Source organism: Urocitellus parryii, chromosome 3 (genome assembly GCF_045843805.1).
Source record: "Urocitellus parryii isolate mUroPar1 chromosome 3, mUroPar1.hap1, whole genome shotgun sequence".
Lineage (NCBI taxonomy): Eukaryota > Metazoa > Chordata > Mammalia > Rodentia > Sciuridae > Urocitellus > Urocitellus parryii.
In genome coordinates this window covers 203,679,585-203,699,129 of record NC_135533.1, presented here as the reverse complement: position 1 = coordinate 203,699,129, position 19,545 = coordinate 203,679,585, and the positions used below count along the sequence as shown (strand labels likewise).

At 53.7% G+C, this 19,545-nt stretch overlaps 1 protein-coding gene across 1 annotated transcript; it reads right to left on the bottom strand.

Moving 5' to 3' along the window:
* Nucleotides 1-2,790: 2,790 nt before the first annotated feature.
* On the bottom strand, nucleotides 2,791-19,466 carry Cope (coat protein complex I subunit epsilon). The gene is made up of 10 exons (XM_026390078.2): nucleotides 19,282-19,466; nucleotides 12,844-12,906; nucleotides 11,228-11,328; nucleotides 9,748-9,900; nucleotides 7,735-7,788; nucleotides 6,730-6,811; nucleotides 5,469-5,624; nucleotides 4,487-4,555; nucleotides 3,437-3,511; nucleotides 2,791-3,004 (listed from the first exon to the last, which is right to left on the bottom strand). Exons 1-10 carry the CDS (start codon nucleotides 19,405-19,407, stop codon nucleotides 2,957-2,959), a joined length of 927 nt encoding a protein of 308 aa, XP_026245863.1. The 5' UTR covers nucleotides 19,408-19,466; the 3' UTR covers nucleotides 2,791-2,956.
* Nucleotides 19,467-19,545: the final 79 nt, after the last annotated feature.

Genomic DNA, 19,545 nt, shown 5'->3' with positions numbered 1-19,545 from the left:
GGTTAGGGACTCAGAGGCAGACTGTGAGGTTGGGGCTGCTGACATTAGGGGCCTCCCTGGAAGAGAGAGCGAGCTGGATCAGTCTGAGGGTCATCTGCTGCTGCTCTAAGAGACTGGGGACCAGCAGGCCTCCCCAGCATCAGGTCAATACAGGCCTTGAGGGAGGCCAAAGGGATGGGTGTCACTGTGGGAAGACTCAGAGAAGCTGGATTAAGATCATAATTTGAGACCACCCTGGGACCACTCTCCATCAACCACTGAACAACCCCTTGTGCCCAAATTCCCCCAAAACTATCAATGAGGGTACTGGTCACCTTTGTTGGAAACGCCTCACCTGACACTGCTGCCCCACCTCCTAGCTGCTACGATTTCCCTAACCTGGCCTTCAAGGGTCAGGATGCAGGGATGGGCCCCACAGGAGCCAGACTGGTTCCACAATCACCAGTCTATCCTGACCTTGACGTGCAGGTGAAGACTCCGGACGGGGGGACACGGGAGCCTTCCTCCTCCCTCCCCACATCCAGTCCCGCAGCACAGTAGCCCTAGCTTCAGAGGTTCCTTATCTGGCCACTTCTCTTCACTGCACCTCCTGGTCCTTGTGCTGCCTGGGACCACCTTGGGCCTCCTGTCTGCTGTCCTGCCCTAACTCCTGACCCCACGCAGAGGCCAAAGGACCTTCCAACACGAGGGCGCTTTCCTGCCAAGCTCACAGCCCTCCTGGGCTCCCATCTCAGAAAAAAACAGCTCTCCACCAACTCAGCTCCCCGCCCCATCTTCCTTCCCCCCTTGCTGCATCCTCAGGCCATGTGGCCTCTGGCTGTTTCTACAACACCAAGTGCTGCCTTAGGGCCCTCGAACTTCTTCCCTGTCCTGCAACACGGGTCCCAATAGCTGCAGGGGTCTCCCTCACCTCCTGCTGGCTTTACTCAGATGTCACCTACTCAGTACACCTCCCTGAGTCCCACCCTCTCCTCAGTCTTCTTGTCACTTGTCACTACCCCCACTGTTCATCTTACTCATCCCTTTTTTTTTTTTTAAAGAGGATATTTTAAAATAATTTTGGGGTACCAGGGATTGAACTCAGGGGCACTCGACCACCGAGCCCCATTCCCAGTCCTATTTACTATTTTATTTAGAAACAGGGTCTCACTGAGTTGCTTAGTGCCTTGCTTTTGCTGAGGCTGGCTTTGAACTCTGGATCCTCCTGTCTCTGCCTCCACAACCACTGGGATTACATGTGTGGGATTCCATCTCAGAAAAAAAAAAAAAAAAACAGAATTTATTACTTGTTTTTATGTAGTGCTGAGGGTTGAACCCAGTGCCTCACCTGTACTAGCGAGTGCTCTACTACTGAACCACAACTCCAGCCCCATCCTACTCATGAATGTGGGTAAGGGAGGTGACAAGCCCAGCAGGTGTTGTGCGTAGTGGGTGGCAGGAGGCCTGGCCTGGTCAATTCAGGGCCAGCAGAGGCCAGAAAAGTCACTAACATGGAAGCCTCCAAGGTGGGGAAGGGGACTCAGGCCTGGCTGGGTGTGCTCCCCAGGTCTGACCTGGTCTGTGGGGCAGCCCTGGCCCTTCCCCTCTTCCTCTCTCCACCTCCCACTGAGCACTATCTGGTCACTATGGTGCCCATCAGTAATGGGAGAAGTGCTGCCTGCCCACCAGCCCCAGCTCAGCCTCAGGTTTCTTTTGGGTGTGTCCAGTCAGGAGGCCACCCACGGGTGGGTGCAGGCAGGGATGGAAAGTGGCTCCTGGCACCGATAGCAGAGGACAAGGGCCGCTGAGGGTCATTCGTGACGCTGGTATCCCTTCCCTGCCTCAAGAGGACAGGCTCCTCCCTCAGAAGGCATACTGGGAACAGGATCCTGATGCCACTGCCCAGGGAAGGCCTTTCTGCCACCTCCCTCCCCAGCTGGGCAGGAAGGAGCTGGGGGATGGGTGTCATCTGTTGTCATATTCCGGCAACCAGGGACTGGGTTCTTTCAGGTGGCCACCCCCAAGGCCTGGACCCAAGTGTCCTATCTCCTCCACAGGAGATAAGCTGAGGCCAAAGCCAGACACTGGCCAGTGGCCAAGGGCACATTGTCCCATCCAGCTCACCATGACAATCCGGAGAGGACTCTGGGCTCCCACACAGGTGTGTCTGGGCCATGGATGCTCATGTCCCAGAACCTGGCCTGGAAGCTGCTTATTTGGATGGGCACAGCTCATTGGCGACCTCACCTGAGTGGCTCTTCCAGCCATTCCTCTCTCCCACCCCCAGCCCCGCCACCCACCTCCCCTTTAGTGTCTGGCTCTCCACAGATTTGTCTGGGAGGGGTGGAATCTTGGTACCTCCCACTATGGTGTCCCAGGGCCCAAGGGCCCCGACCACTGCCAAGTCTCAATTCAGCACAGGGCAGTGGAGAGGAACAGGGGCCTGGGATCCTCCCTGCTTTGCTGGGCAGAGGCCTGGGTGCTTTGTGCTTGCTCCTGCCCCCACCTCTGGACCGACAGACAATCCTGGGTTTGAATCTCCATACCCTCCATGACGACTGCATGACAGACCTGTGCCTGTTCCCCTGAATGCCAACTGAGGCTGTGGCATGAGGGCCACAGGGAGGGACTGGGCTCCACAAGCTGCATGCAGCTCAGGAGTGCGGGACCTGTGGCATGTAAGCAGTGGGGCGATGGACTCCACGCAGATAGACACTTCCTTTTGCAGAGCGGTTGACAGAGGCCCGGGACCCTATTTTCCGAGCGCCTTGGTTCCTACCCTCTCTCACCAAAGTGACCAGAGCACTGCACTGGGTGGGGACACCCCAGAGTAAAGACATTTATTGGCAGATAAGGGATGCAGGGGCCAGACCTCCAGCCCAAGGACGGGATGAGTGGGGAGCAGGTGCCAGCCGGCGGGCAGTAGGGTCCCTGGCACTGCTGTCTCCATGTCCAGGACTTGAGTCTGGGACGGTCCTCAGGCACTGGGAGCGTATTGCAGCACCAGGCGGTCAAAGTCATTCTCCTTCAACAGGAAGGAAAGAAAGGGCTGCATCAAGGTGGGAGGAGAGGGAGGGCGGAGAGGGGGAGAGGAGGAGAGGAGGAGGTGGAGGAGGAGGAGAGGGAGGAGGGGAGAAGGGGAAGGAGGGGGAGGAGAGAGAGGAGGAGGAGGAAAGGGAGAAAAGGGAGGAGGGGGAGGAAGGGGAGGAAGGGGAGGAGGGGGAGGAGGGGGAGGGGAGAGAGGAGGGGGAAAGGGAGGAGGGGGAGGAGGGGGAGGGGAGAGAGGAGGGGGAAAGGGAGGAGGGGGAGGAGGGGGAGGGGAGAGAGGAGGGGGAAAGGGAGGAGGGGGAGGAGAGGGGGAGGGAACAGCGGGAGGGAATGTGCGAGAGCCCATGCAAGCACATATGAGGCCAGCCAGCCCAGCCAGGCTGGGAGCCCAGGACAGGCCTCTGCTCACCTTGGCCTGATACTCCCTGATGAAGGGGTGAGACCTGTGGGCATCCTTCAGCTGTGACAGGTAGCGATTGGTCACCTGAGGGGGGAAGTAGGGCCAGATTAGCCAAAAATGGGGATCCCAAGGCAGCTCTGACCTAAGGGTAGAGAGGGTGGGGCGGGGTCCCCCCCACCACAGAAAGGAGTGGGCTGCTCCTGCCCCATGTTCCTCGTCCCCCTGGGGGCTCCTCACCCCATCCTGGATTGGGCTGATGACGAGGAGCCTCAGGCAGGGAGTAGAGAACACCCCGGAACAGTACCTGGCACGGAGCCAGCTCTCTGCCCGGGGTTGGTTGCACCACAGGGTTCAGGGCAGCGGGCCAGAAAAGGCCCTAGGAGGACAGTGGCCAAGCCATGGCCAGGAGGGATGGGACAGATTGGGGACAGAGACATGAGGGAGATGGCCATCTGAGGGCAGGTGAACTTGTTCTGGGCATACTTTGTACCAAGGCTCACCAGAGGCCTGGGGACTAGAACCTGGACCTCAAGCAGAGCCTGCTCTCAGCCTCAGCCCAGCCTCCACCCAACTGCCCAGGGCTGGGGAGTGTCCTTATCTCCCTGAGACTGGGGTCCAGAGCATCTCGGGACTCTCTCTCCCACACCACCTCTGCCTGCTCCTGCCTGAGGAGCCTTTCTCAGGCACCAGTGAGTGATCATCGCATGGCCTCCCTTCTCGCCTCAAGTGAGGTGGGCTCAAGAGTCACCCTCCTGGGTCTTCTCTGTCCTGTGCCCACACTCACCCTGAAGGGGCACCAGCTGGGGTCCCAGTCCAGTCAGCCCCACTCTGGCAGCCCTGAGCCCACCCATCTAGTGGACCCTAAGGACCCACTGGCCCACCATCTTGCCCAGAGGACACACACACACTGATCCTGAGGCCTCTTGGTGGACAGCGGGTTTCTGCCCTAACCTCAGGCTGACTTGAGCCCCTAACCACACTCTGGATCAGCTCCACAGGGATTGGGACCCCTGCACCTGGCTGTGGGCTGGGCTGGTGAGGAGGTGAAGGGGGGCCTACCTCAGGGGGCTTTCCCAGGTGTTGTGACAGGACGATGAGGTTGACCAGTGTCTCTGGATGGCCACTGTCCTGGAAAAATAGATGTGGGGTGGGAAAGGTCAGCAACTCCAGGACACCCCGAGCTTGTCTACTCGCCCCCATCTCAGGTGGGATAATGCCCTCCACTGCTCTGGAGTGGGCACTGACCCATACAAGTTTATTCCCAAAAGGTGGGGCCAGTTGCTAGTCCAAAGTCCCCCTCCCATCATTCTATAAGGCGGGACCTCAGGGATGACACAGTGCCAGGGGCTGGTGGCCCATGCCTTCCTGACACCACATGCCAGCTAGGTCTTCTCCAGACTTCAGTTTTCTCATGTGGAGGCCAGCCTGGGACATAATGACCCTGATTGTCCAGAGGGGCACATTAACCACACCAATCTCAAAGTCACCAAGGCCAGGCCCCACAGCCTGTTTCCACTCTGCAAATGATGAAAACAGCCCCTCACAGAACAGAATGGGGAGCAAGGCTCCTGTCAGTGTTTGTCTCCATTAGCTGAAGATGCTCCCCAGTAACAAACCCGCCCGACACCCTCGCTGACTGTAACAGAAGGCCTCCAGGAGACTGCAGCCATGGGCAGGCAGCACTCCCTCCTTTTAGACAAGGGCAGGCCCAGGACACCTCCCACCTGCCCACTCTTCTCCGGATCACTGCTGGTGGGCAGCTCCTCGATTCCAGGTCAGAATCAGATGAGGAGTCGCACCTGAAAGCTCCAAATCAGGGAGCTGAGGTGACACCGAGGACAGCATGTGTCTGCTCAGCTCAGGCCAACTACAGCCCAAGCTGCCTGGATCCTCCTATTTTCAAGAGAACCCTGAACTGGGATTTTCATTTGCAATCCCCTGATTTAGGTCTTAGGCAGCTGATGGGCATCAGGATACTCGTGGGGCCACAAGTGAAGGTCACTGCCATGCCCAATTCAGTTCCTCCTGGAAGAGTGCCTACCTTGTCCAGTGCCTCCTGCAGTACGCCCTCGGCAGCCTCCCACCGGCCCTGGGCCATGTGGCAGGCCGCCTGTCCATTGAGCAGAAGCAGGGTGGATGAGCACTTGTCTGCTAGTTCCTGGAAGATGTAGTAGGCATCCTGCAGCTTCTCGCCACCCTGAGGGTACAATGACATCACTGCCTGTCATCCTGCTGCCCAACCTGGCCCCTGTCTACTCCCCACATAGCCCAGACTGTGGCATTTTGCAGAGACAAATGTGGCAAGGTTGGCTCATGGCCCTGCCATCCCTTCCTGGCAGAGACCCTGTGTGGCCAGCAGCCTGCTGACAAGATCTGGAGCACTGGTCACACCATGCCTTACGTGACACCTGGCTCCTTGAGCACTCAGTTTACAGAGGGGGAATGAGGCTTCCAGGGGATTCAGTGCATGGGGGGCAGCACCTGGGATTGTGCTGGGACCACTAGGTCAGGGCTCATCAGAGGTAATATCTGCTTTATGGCCAACAGCCTTGACCCGTCCCCTTGCTAACAATACAGTGTGACACTTGCAAGGAGGGCCTGAGACCAAGGTGAGCTGTGAAAAGAACACATATCTAAGCTGTGCATGGCATGGTGATTGCAGTGCCAGCTACTCAGAGGCTGAGGCAGAAGCATCTCTGGAGCCCAGGAGTTCAAGGTCAGCCTGGGCAATATAGTGAAAGCCCATGTCAAAAGATAATAAAAAATACGAAATAAACAAAAGTATCAGAAAGCTGTGTTGGAGTTTGTACCACTCAACTGGATGGACATGAAGCTTTGGTCCCCAGAGAAGCAGAGGCAGCGGGTACACTCGGAAGGCCCAGACAAAAGAGTGACTCAGAAACGAAGCCAAGTTCCAGAAAAGGTGCTGTTGCCAGGAGGGTGGGGCAGAGGGTAGCGCCGGGCCGAGGACACCTCCATAGCTTTGGTGGGAACACTGCCTCACTAAGACCCTGTCCAGCCCGGTTCCAGGAGTCTGATAAACAAAGCTGAGTGAGCCCCACAAACCCTAAGGGGACCTGGGAGGAGGACAGCTGTGAAGCTGCCTGTGGTTCTGGACCCCCAGCCCCTCTATTCATTCTGGCTCTGTCCCCATGGCTTGGATTCAGGAGACCTGGGATGGGGTCGAGATGGGACATGAGCCAGGAGCGGATGAGTCCACAGGAGTGAGGTCCCCATGGCAGCAGGCGGAAGCAGGGCGTCAATCTCCACCCCCTGAGACTCCGCAAGGTCAAGAGGCTCACCACAGCCAGGTTGACCCAGGCAGTAGCCAGCTGGGTGAGGGTGGCATCCTCATCCAGGTCCTGCATTCTCTTCAGCTCCTTCCTAGGGGCAGGGGGAGGACAAAGGGCACTGAGTGCCAAGAGGCCCACCTGGTGCTCCCCCTTATTCCTGTTCAAGGGTCCCCAGAGCCTGAGCACCAGCCCACTCCACACCCCACTGTCCCTCAACAGTTCCTGCCTCACGACATGCCCAGAAGGGCAGGCTAGGCCCTGCCTGCTGCCCCTTAAGAGTGCCCGCAGGAGGAAGGGCTCAGGAGATGCACTCCCTCTCCCTGGGGGACAGAGCTCAGGAAGTGGTGACAGAGGCAGAGTGACAACAAGTTTTCTTTCCTTGTCTCTTTTAGTGCTGGGGATGAAATCCAGACCATGCACATGCCAGGCAAGTGCTCTCCCACTGAGCCACGCCTGAAGCATGAAAACTTTTTAAAAAATTTTTTGTAGTTGTAGATGGACAGAATGCCTTTATTTTATTTGTTTATTTTTATGTGGTGCTGAGGATCGAACCCAGTGCCTCACGCATGCAAGGCAAACGCTCTGCCATTGAGCTACAGGCCCCTGAGAACAATTCTTAAGCAAGAGCCTTGCAAAATGTAGCAAGGGGGGCCCTAAACGCTCCCCACAGCCTCTGACTCTGCTGCTTCCAGGATCTGAGCGAGGAGAGGACCCAGAGGGGCTATGCATGCGGGCACCGTGTCAACGCTAGTAGGCTCAGCCTCCTCTACTCTCTCCACAAAGCCCACCCCTACCCTGAAGGTCAGGCCCCACCACCAACCGCCCAGAGGGAATCAGACATGGGCAGTAAGTAATGCCCGTGTCCCTGGCAATGACTGCAGGGAAGTGTTGGATAAAGGATGGCAGGTTGCTTCAGTGCAATGGAAAAAACAACCAGAAACAATTGAGGAACAGAGGCTCTGGTACATGGCTGAGCTGTGGCCATGAGACCAGTCAAACAGGTAGGGGACTCACCGGGCAAGGTCCAGACGGTCCAGCTTCAGCAGAATCTGTACTGTCATGGCCATGCTGTGGACAGGGCAGGTGGGGTCAGCAGACAGCCCCAGAAGCACTGCAGACCCCCACCAGAGGCTCACTCCGTGTGGCACCACCTTCTAGAACATTCCTATTTCCTCTAAAAGATCTTGGTCCACAGGCCCCATCTTGCAAAGGGGGACACCCTGGCTCTTCCACTTCACTGCCAAGTTTGCTCAGGCCAGGATGTCGCACAAGGTCTGCAGGGAGAAGCTCCAGGCGCATGGCCCTCTTGCTGTCCCCCTGTAGATGGAGCTGCACTGTTCAGGCCCATGGGTGGAACACCTGCTCCAGGCTTCCTGACACCACCCAGCACTGTGGCCCAGGATGAGGCCCAGCAGCGGAGGGACACATGCCCACTCCTGTTTCTATGGAGGCATCTGAACCCCACACCCCACACACCCCTTAAGCCCTTCTGTTCCCCTCTGCCTAGCTTCCCTCTCAGCCACCCCCCCAGCTTAGACCACCAGTTACTCATGTGGCTGCCTGTCCCTATGTTTTCCCACCTGACAGGAGCCAGCACCAGACCAGCAGATGACAGCTCACTCATCAGTCCCCCGTGCCATTCCTGTTTCTTCCCTTCTTTCCTTTCCCCCAGTACTGAGGGTTGAACCCCAGGTTGCTCTACCTCTGAGCTCTATCTCAACCCTTTTTATTTTTTACTTCAAGACAAATCTTACTGAAGAGGCCAGGCTGGCCTTAAACTTGCTGTCTTCCTGCCTTAGCCTCCCAAGTTGCCACTATCCCTAGCCCTATTTCTTTCTTTTTTCCTTTCCTTTTTGGTGCCAGGATGGAAACCAGGGCTCTGCGCATGCTTGGCAAGTGCCCTACCACTGAGCTGTACCCATACCCCCAGCCCCTTGCTGGACAGTGATGTGACGTGAGTAGAAACAGCCAGCCACGACTGATCAACGGAGGGAAGCAAGGTGCTGTGAAGAGACAAGACAGCTCTGCTCACTGGGAGGAATGACCATGACCTGGATACAATGCAGGCCCAGAAAGGCCCCCTGGGGCGGAGAGTGGCCCCAGCCCAGAGCGTGCTGAAGGAAGGCTGGCCGGCCAGTCTGTGGGGCCAGAATGGCATAAGAGACCTGGATCAGGGCCCAGGACAGAGTCGAAGGCTGCATGGGGGTGGAGGGACAGAAGCTGAGAGGAGAGACAAAGGTGCTTTCTGCTCTGCCCTTGGGAACAGAGGGTTTTCAGCCTCCAGCGCTGTGTCCTTGGAGTGCCAGGCCAGCCATGCAGATGAAAATGTCTCCTGGCCCAAGAATGGGAGCTGCAGGCTGACGGGAGGCCAGGGACTGCTGTGCTGAGCCGCCCCAGTCACTTTTCCCACAACAGTAGCCAGTGGGGCCCTATGCAGCCTGGAGATGTACAGGGTCACTCAGTGCCCCTGTGCCATCCTGCTATGGCTTGACTGTCCCCTCCCAAGCTCATGCCAAAACTTATTTGCCACTGTGACAGTCTTGAGAAGTGATTAGGTGTCAATTACTCCGCCCTGAAGAATGGCTGATGACACGAGTGGGTGAATTATCGATGCTGTGTCCTAACCATAGGATGTTACCCATCATCTTCTCTCACCTTCCCCTTCATTACGTCACAGCACAAAGGCCTTTGCCAGATGCTCAAGTCATACTCTTGGACTTCCTAGCCTCTGGAACCGTCACCCAAATATGACTCCACTCTCCATAAATTCCCAGGTCTGTGGTGTTCTGTTACAGCAGCAGAAAACAGACTTGGTCCCCTTGGCTGAGCATGATGGCGCACAGCTAGAGTCCCAGCTACTTGGGAGGCTGAGGTGGTACTTTTGAACCTAGGAGTTCAAGGCCAGCCCAGGCAACACAGGAAGACATTGCCTCAAAAAAAAGAAAGAGAGAGAGAGAGACAGAGAAACAAACCCACAAAGGAAGAAAGAAAAGGACAAAAGTCCCCTGGGGCACAGCAGCAGCTCACCATTCCAGGCTGTCCCCCTGGTGCAGGGTGCGCAGGGCCGCATCTGGGTTCTGGTCATGGAAGTACACTGAGGCAGCCATCAGCAGGAAGGTGGTATTGGTCACGTCCACACTCCTGCTCATCTCCCGGTCCAGCTCAGCCACAATAGAGTCCCTGCAAGACAAGGCTGCTCAGGGCCCAAGGCCAGGCAAGCGGTACCTTCACACCTGGCATGACCCTGAGTGCTGCCATTTAACAGGTACAGACAGGCCCAGGAAAGGTGAGCCTGGCCCCTAGAGGTGCACAGTAGCAGGTGGCAGAATGGCCCCAGCTGTCTCTAGAGCACCAAGCAGCCCCGACATGCCCCAGTGGGCACAGGCACTTGACACCTGTGTGCCAACTTTGTTATCTTCCCACAAAGCACTTCTCGACCTTCAGACAGACGGGAAACTGAGGCTGTAAGCAGTGGGACTAGTGCGGGAGGCTGTGGAACAGGAGAGGGAGAGTCCGGCTCTGCCCTGAAGGTAGCAGAAGGAACTGCCAGGCTCCCAAATTCCCCTGGTCCTCAGTGCTAGGAGTTGTGATGTCCCCGCCACCTTGGGCTCAGGAACTGCCTGAGACCTGCTAGGCTGTGCTGAATAGGCGGTCTCTGGCTGGGCAGGTGAGGTGCCCTCTTCCTGTGCTTTGGAAGACAGCCAGATCAGAAGACAGATGGAAGCTCCCAATTCCCTACTGCCCCTGTGGTCCCAGGGCAGGCGCTCTTGGCAATGCCAAGGGATGGACAATAACTGCTTTTTTTTTTTTTTTTTGGTACCAAGGATTGTACTGAGGGGCACTAGACCACTGAGATAAACCTCCAGCCTATTTTGCATTTTTTAATTTAGAGGCAGGGGCTGGGGTAGTGGCTCAGTGGTAGAGTGCTCGCCTAGCATGCATGAGGCACTGGGTTCAATTCTTGGCACCACATAAAAACAAACTAATGTATCCACCTAAAGCTAAAGATACATAAATAAACAAATATTTAAAAAATTTAGAGGCAGGGTCTCACTGAGTTGCTTAGTGCCTCACTTTTGCTGAGACTGGCTTGGAACTCACAATCCTCCGGCCTCAGCCTCCTGCGCTGGTGGGATTACAGGTGTGCACCACCATGCCTGGCCATTAACTGTCATTTTTAGCTGTGGGTTCAGAGAGCGCCTCACAGCCCTGAGACACACATATGATTTCTGCAGTCTCCAACTCCCAGCCCCACCTTTTATGATGCTGGGGATGGAACCCAAGGCATCGTGCATACTAAGCATGTGCTTTACACTGAGTGACATCCCTTGCCCCCGCCAAAGGTCCTTTGAAGCAGTGTCCCTTGCTACCCCCTTATCATGCAAGTGAGAGAAACTGAGGCATCAGGAGGTGAGGGGGTGAGGAGGGATGCCCTGTTAGAGGGACACCAGAGGGATCTCTTGGAGAGATCCCGAGACCCAGGGCCCCCAGCGTGTTTGGGCCTCACCTGCGGCTCTCACTGGCAAGGTATTCAGCAAACATGCGCACAGCCTGGAGCTCAGGGGCTGAGGAGGGCTTGATCTCATCCAGGACCACGCCATACTTCCTCTGTAGTTAAAACAATCGGTCAGTTGTGTCAGCTCTACCTGCCCACCATTAAGGATTCCTATGTCCTCAGCCCAGCTCCAAGTGTTGTCCTGGTGGTGCCTCCAGACAGGAAGCCTTTACCCTGCCCGACCTTTGCCACTCTCCCCAGAGTGCACTACAGAAGCCGGTAAGGTGTCACCTGTCACAGGCAGCGGGCAGTTAGATATGCCCTCATCTGTTACCCTTGCTGCCCACTGTTCTAGCTGGAGACTCTGAAAGGCCACTTTCCCTTCCCAGCTGTCCACCCCTATTGATGAGAAGACATATGGAAGTGGGCATGTCACCTGGGGCAGGGCAGCACCAGGGAGGTACCAGGCCTGGGCATGTGCTTCTATAAAGCAACGCACCCCACCCAGCCCACCTCTAGCAGGTCTTCCTGCTGACACCGACGGATGCTGGTGGTCACTCATGGAGTCAGAAGACCTGTCCCTCACTGCGTTCCCTCCCAGATGATTTCCATTTTATACACCCATGTGCTACTTTTTTCCCCCTTAGTACTGGCGATTGAACCCAGTGTTCTCTAAGATGAGCTACACCTCCAGCCCTTTCTATTTTTCATTTTGAGACATGATCTTGCTAAATTGCCCAGGCTAGCCTTGAACTCGTAATCCTCTTGCCTTGGTCTCCTGAGTAGCTAGGAGGACACACCTGTAGGGTGTGTCCCTGTATCCAGCTGCTATTTATTTATTTTTTCTCTTTAAGACAGGGTCTCACTATGTGGCCCAGTCTAGCCCCAAACTCCTGGGGTAAAGTGACCCTCCTGCTTCAGGCTCCTGAGTTACTGGTGCCACCATGCCCAGCTAGGATTATTTCCTGAACATGAGAATACATTGCTATTGTATTATCAGGGTACCCTGCATTTAAAAAGCCTAGTGCCTGGTGTCAACTGTGGACTCTGGGTAATAACTCTAATTAATAATGTGCCAAATTGGTGTACCAACAAACACACCCACAGGGCTAGGAGTGTGGCTCAGTGGTTGAGCACTTGCCTAGCATGCATGAGATCTTGGGTTCAATTCCCAGCACTATTAAAAAAAAAAAAGTGACCAAGCATGGTGGCACATGCCTGTAATCCCCCTATTCAGGAGGCTGAGGTAGGAGCCTGCCTTGAAAGTTCAAGGCCAGCCTCAGCAACTTAGTGAGAGCCCCATCTCAAAATGGAAAAAAAAGGGGGGGCTGGGACAGCAATCCCTAGTACTACCAAGGAAAAGGGGGGGGAGTTCTAGTAATTATCTTTCAGAGGAAAATGTCCATTAATGGCAACATAGGTGCCCTGACCTGGCTGTCCCGGGCCTCGGTGACACGGGTGTATAATGGAGGCACACTGACTGGCTGGGGGGCCCTGCAGGCTGCATCTCTGCTATGCCTACCCGTCCCACCACCTAGGGCACCTTCCTGCCCAAACCCTTGCCCTGGCACTCTGTGGGTTACTATCCTGTCCCAAAGCTCATGTCCCAGTCCTGGGCCCACACTCACCTGAGCAAGGTATGCTCTGTACAGGAAGACATCCCTTTCCACATCCCTCTCTGGATTTGACAGCTGTAGGAACAGAGGCAGGTCAAGACAAAGAGGTCAAGGCACAGAACAGCCTGCACAAGGTCACGGGACTGATGGGCCCTGAGGCAGGAGTGGGCAGCCACCACAGAAGGGTCCAAGGTTTGAGTCCCAGCCTTGGACCTCAGTTGCCTGTGACCTACGGTGTCATGCAGGGTGCTGAGGGCATGCAGGGTGGAGAGTGCTTGATCTTGTTCCATCTCAATACCACCTTAGAAAGGAGGCTTGACTGTCACCCTTGTTGAACACAAGAGCAGTCCCTATTCTAAACACACAACAGGGAACCAAGGCAGAGACCATATTTCTGACCTCTTACTGCCTTGTCCCTGTTCTACTTTATTTGAAGACATTTCTTAAAAACAATAAATATATCTGCTACATTTAGATGACCTACCCTGTCCTCAGTGAGAAGATTTTTCTAAGAGGGCTTGGCTTGGATGCCCAGTGCAGGGATCTGCCTCCACTGGCCAGCAAGACCCTGCGGAGCACAGACCTCAGCTCAGCCACTGCATGCAGTCAGGAACAGGGTGTGAGGTGACTCCGGCAACATGCATTTCGGGACCATGAGGAAGCCCCATGAGCCCCGGTCAGGCAGGGAGGCAGGGGATCCTTTTGCAAGAGAATAATTGTGGATGGGGCTCCTGAGTGCTGGCTGATTTCCTGGAAAGCCCTGTAGTGCCTGGGGCAGGAAGGCATAGTGCAGCTCAGCCCATGTCTTGGGGACACTGGCACAGGCCACCTGGGTGGCTGGGAGAAGTAAGTACAGTGAAAGCAGGTCTTGGTCCTGAAGTTATCAAGCCTACAAACAGCCTACAAACCAGGGGGCCTGGGAACACACACTGTGAGCTGGTCTGTCAGCTGTCAGAACACAGGGACAAGGACCTGGCACCCCATCGGTGGGGGAATGCTAGGACTGCTCTGTCCTCCTGAAGCCAAGAACCCAAGAACCACAGATTCTAAGCTCCCTGGCCCTCTTCCTTCTCCCCTGCCTGAGGGAGGCATGTGGGTAGCAACTGTGTCCTTGTTGCAGGACAGTGGAACCCTGGCCTGGTCAGACTCAGGTTGGTGTCACCGAGAATCCTGGCAACTTCTGCTGAGGCCCTGGTGGCCAGGCTAGACAACTAACCATGATTTAGAATGTGGAGTCTACTAATAAGTAGCTCTCAAATGATCCTCAGAAGCAGACACTACCAAGGACAACCAGACTGGGGACAAACCAACTTCAGTAAGAAACAAAGAGATAAACACCAGCTCTTAGTAGCTTCGACATGAAGACATGGTGTGACACTATGAGATGGGATAATCCAAGACCAGAGGCCATCCTTTGGCCTCAGCTTCCCCATGTGCAAAACAGGTAGTGTGCCACCAGCCCTGCAGAACCATGAAGGCTCCCAAGAAGACCTCACAGTCATTAGTGTGGGAATAGGAAGAGATATGCAGACTCAGGACCATGAGTGATCAAGCTTCTAGAACCAAAGGATTGGGGTAGTTCTGGAACCTTCATAATCTTCCTCAACATTCATGTTTCAATGATTCCATGGAAACCGGAGGTAAAGCCTGCATCTCTCTGAGGTGGGAAAGTGAGAGCAGAAAGGAGTCAGTTTTGAATGAAGTGAGGTCAGGGCAAGATGTTTGCTGACACGTCCACTCCAGCATGAAGCCAGACGTGACCTAAATGCCCTGCAACAGAGGAATAATTAAATAAATCCCAATGAGTCCCTATTGTGGAAATATGATACATCAGATAAAAGGAATGTGGCAGATGGACAGGCACAGACACGATCATTTGCTGCAGAGGAGCGGGAGCCAACTCTGGCCTGTTCCCTGTAAGAGATTCATTCACCTGCCCATTACCTGGGAGATCCAAACCAATGGGCTGGGCCGGGCCAGCCAGAGCAGGGAAAGGAAAGCCAGTCATTGGAACTTGGGCAGAGCCCATGTTGCAAATGGTCAAGGAGATCCCAAGATACATGGAAACAGGATGGCCTTTCTGAACAAGTGCTTCTTGGGTACCTCTCACCTGGGGCCACTAGTGAGCTGAGGACCAAGAGCCAGGGCTTAGGCTTTACAGGGGCAGGTCCATGGTGCCACTCACTCCTGCACCTGAGGGAAATGGCTAGTCATACAAGCACAGTCCTAGCTACCAACCCAAGGCAGTCTGCCACCCAGCAGACTGTCACCTGCAAGCATCTGCTCTGTCTGAAGCTGCCTCTGGGAACCTCCAGTTTGGGGTGTGAATCAGAGAGGCTCTGCTAAAAACAGAGTGCAGACCTAGTGCTCTTCCTGCAAAGGGACAGGGTGAGTGATGTGGTCAGACAAACCCCCTGCCCCAAGGCCTGTCAGGTAGAAATGTTCTAGGAACTGGTGAACCTGCCCTGGGGGCTTGCCTGAAACCCAAGCTGAGCAACCATGACACCTTGAGGCTACAGTCCCCCCTTGAGGCAGGCCCTCCTAGTAAACTGGAGTGATAACACCTGAGGCTGAGTTGTCAGGAGGCTTGCCTGAGGGGGCACAGGAGGGTCTTAGTCCAGTCCCTGTACTTGCAGCAGCAGGACCAGGAATGAGACAGAAGGGCAGAGTCTTAGGCCCATTCCCACCCACTGACTGAGACCCCCGGGAGGGCTCAGACAGCCTGGCTCAGGAGCACCGGGGACTCTGAGGCATCCCATCAGGTCAGCCCTCTGATCATCAACCCCAACTGCTCATTAGTCAGCTGGGAGCTTAGAAACCTACCACGTCAGGAGGTCCCTGTCCACCAAGGACAACTCTGCCCCTGGGGTGGCTCACCTTGGCCCCTCCCATATGGCTCAGAGGTGCAGCCAGGGTTGAGGGATCAGGGTGCTATGTGGGGAGGCTCATGATAGGGTGGGGGCTCTGCAGGCAGAAATCTCAAGGGATGGTGTCCCCTTTCACTGTCTGTATGGCCCTGAGTCACCTGAACACAGGAGACCAGGAACTCCAAGGTTGGTTTGTGTGTACCTAGGTGGTGCCTGCCATCTTGTGGACACTTGATAAATGACTGACAGACGGGGAAATATCATGAAAGTTGACAAGTGCTACAATCAACAGAGGGCAAAGACTCATTAGGTATTCTACCTGGGGTCACCTTAAGTGGCCTATGGCCTACTTGAGATTGCTGGGGCCACTGTCTGGTGTCTGGGTGGCTTAAAACAATAACAATTTATTCTCTTACAGTTCTGGAGGCTAGAAGTCTAAAACCAAATAGTCACAAGGTGGCGCTCTAGAGGACAATCCTTTGCTCCCCCCGCGCCCCCCCCCCACCTTACTTCTGGTGGCTTGTGACAGTCCTTGGCTTGTGGCTGTGTTGCTCCAATCTCTGCCTCAATCTTTTCTGTCTCTAATTTCCCTTTTTTCTTATAGGTGGCCACTTGGTATTGGAATTAGGTTCCATCCTAAATCCTGGAGGATCTCACCCAGGGATCCTTCAAGTAATTACATCCTCAAGGGCCCTTTTTTCAAATAAGCCTCATTTATGTGTTGCAGGTAGACATATCTTTGGGGGAACATGGTTCAACTCAGGACACATCTGACAGAGTTGAGGTGGCTTGTGGACCAGAATGAAATCACATCAAATGGCTTGAAGGGGACAATACTCCCATTCATCTGGATGCATCAGAGAGAACATCTGTTTGGAGACCACACTGCTAAGGAGAGGGCATAGGTCTTGGGTTCAGCCAGAGTGTCCACCAGTCTGGTATCTGTCTACATCTACAGTCACTATCTACATAAAGCAGATCACACTGGTTCTCAGAAGTTTCGGGGTTCTGAGCTGGAGTTGTGGCTCGGTGATAGAGAATCCGCCTAGCATGTGTGAGGCCCTGGGTTCGATTCTCAACTCCATGTAAATAAATAAGTACATAAGTACATAAATAAAGATATTGTGTCCATTTACAACAAAAATATATTTTAAAAAAATTTCAGTGTTCTGACACAAGAAAATTCAAACAGAACAGAATTCTGGCAGAAGTTGGAATGTAAAATGTGAGCATAATGCTCACTCTCACAACAACCCTACTGAGCTAGGTGTCATCATTCCTACTTGACAGAAGGGGAAACTGAGGCTCAGAGAGCTGCAGTGCCTGGAGTTGAAATCTTGAGCCCAGGTCTGGCTGGCTCTTCTTAGTTGGTAGTACCCAGAAGGGAGGCACACACAAGTTGTGGGTGATTGAAGGAAGTCTCCCACTGTCCCTGAGTCTAAGAATAGCTTCTATTATATGGAAAAGGGACTTTGCAGATGTGATTAAGGTTAAAGACCCTAAAATGAGGAGACTATGCTAGATTATCTGGGTGGGCCCAGTCTAGTCACACAAGCCTATAACAGAAAACAGAGGAGGAACAACAGGAGGGGAAATCCAAGAGATTGAGTTAAAAGGATTCAATGCCCCATGAACGGCTGTGATGGAGGGGCCATATGAGAAGCTGAGGACTAAAGAGAGGCTTCTAGGAGCTTAGGGTGGCCCCTAGCCAACAGGCGGTCATCTGCTTGAATTGGAAGTGGATTCTTTCCCAGAATCTCCAGGAAGGAGACAGCCCTGGCAACAACCTGATTTTAGCCTGGTCAGAGCCTAGTTGTCTTCTGACCCCCACAAACTGTGAGATTAATAAACATGTGCTGTCTTCAACAGCATTTGTGGCACAGTCATTTCTGCTATCCAACTGCAGATCAAAAATATTTTTTAAAAACTGCACCTGTACTGAACCATGTACAGACTTTTTTTCCCTTTTCATTACTCCCTAAATAATACAACAACTATTTCCATAGCATTTACAATGTATTATGAATTGTAGGTCATCTAGAGATGACTGAAAGTCAGAGGAGAATATGCATAGATTCTATGGAAGCACTACACTATTTTATAAAAGGAACTTGAGCATCCTAAAATTTTGGTATCTGAGGAGGCCAGGTGTCTGAATCCACAATCCCCTGTGGATACTGAGGGATGACTATAATTTGTCACTATGGCAAAATAAAATACAACCATGCATATGTTGCTTCAACCAATCCTAACAGCTTCCTGAAGTCAGTGTGAAGTTTTTTGTTTTGTTTTTGAGACAGAGTCTCACATATTGCCCAGGCTGATCTGAAACTCCTAGGCTCAAGTAATCCTTCTGCCCCAGCTTCCCAAGTGAATGGCGCTATAGGTGTGTACCACTGTGCTTGGCCTTTTCCAGGTTTTATCCCCAATCATACAGACAATGCTCAGGGTAAATGGATACATTGCCAGAGGCAGGGAACACAGAAAGCCAGTCTTCTCTACTTCAGAGTCAAACTCCTCCCAACCTTTTGCATGTACTAGTAAAGACATCTACCTTTCAAAATCCAAACCCCTACAGAGCCCTGAAGGCCCTGTCCACCCCATTCTGTCTTCCCCCTCATGCATTCCATTTCTGCTACACTGGCTTGTAACTTTTTTTATTTTTTATGTTGGAGGTTGAGTTCAAGGCCTCACACATAGTAATCATGCACTGAGATACCCCCGAGAGCCCCATTTTTTTTTCCTGTGCTGGGGATGAAACCCAGAGCCTCACACATGCTAGACAAGCACTCTACCACTGAACTATACAACCAGACATACTACAATCAAAACATTAGGCTGTGATGTTATGTTCACTGCACTTACACATTCTCCAACAGTTCACCTTCAAAGTGACAGTAACATCCACATCCCTCTTTAAAAGATCCTGCAAGAAACATTCCCTGCTGCTCCTTCTCTTGTTACAATCCTTTCTGGCTGGATTTGCCATCAAACACCCAAGCTCATTGCCAACATTCTCCAAAACCATTCCATCGTTCACTGTCTCTGTTGCTATTGTTAGACTTACGTTCCAATCGAGCTGGGAATTTTGTCTTTTTTGCCTCCCTCTGAATCCAATAGGAATACAGTACCTGATCCATGCAAATGCTCAAGGAGGAATAAATGAAAATTGAGCGAGCTTTGGGAGAAATAACCAGGCTGATCGGGGAGAGTAACATCGGGAAAGTCATTTCCCACTCTGAGAATTTGGTGTCGTCAAGTGTGAGAAAAGCAAAACTCGCTCCTTCACGGGTAGTGAGTTACAGCTCGACAAATCAGAAGGACTGTTAACTCCCCCTTACTCAGGTGCCTTCAAGGCGAAGAGAGAGCGCTCTAGGAGTGAGCAATAACACGCAACGTTACTGCTTTGGGTTTTGTTGGCAAAACCCAAAATGATTATTTCTCGCTGCTCTCTGGCAAGGTGCATGGAGAAAAGATGCCGTGAAAACAGAAAAAGGTTTTAGAAACAAGACAGGGGGACTGCTCCAGGCCACCAGGAAGCCGCCTCCACCTCTAGGGTCCCCCCGTCCCGGCACGTCCGCACCTTCACCCGCTGTGCCTCGTTGATACACTGCTGGTAGCTGCCGATATAGAAGGCGTTCTTCACGTCGAACAACTCATCTACTTCTCCAGAGCCGCCGGAGGCCGGACCGGGGACCGGAGGTGCCATATCGGGGTCCTCTCACCTGCCTCACTTCCGGAGAGACACGTCGGCCGGAAGCAGGGCCCCGCAATAGGGCACTATGGGAAATGTGTCAATTGAATGAGCCAATATAAGGCTCTTAAACGGAAGTAAGGGGCGGGGGAC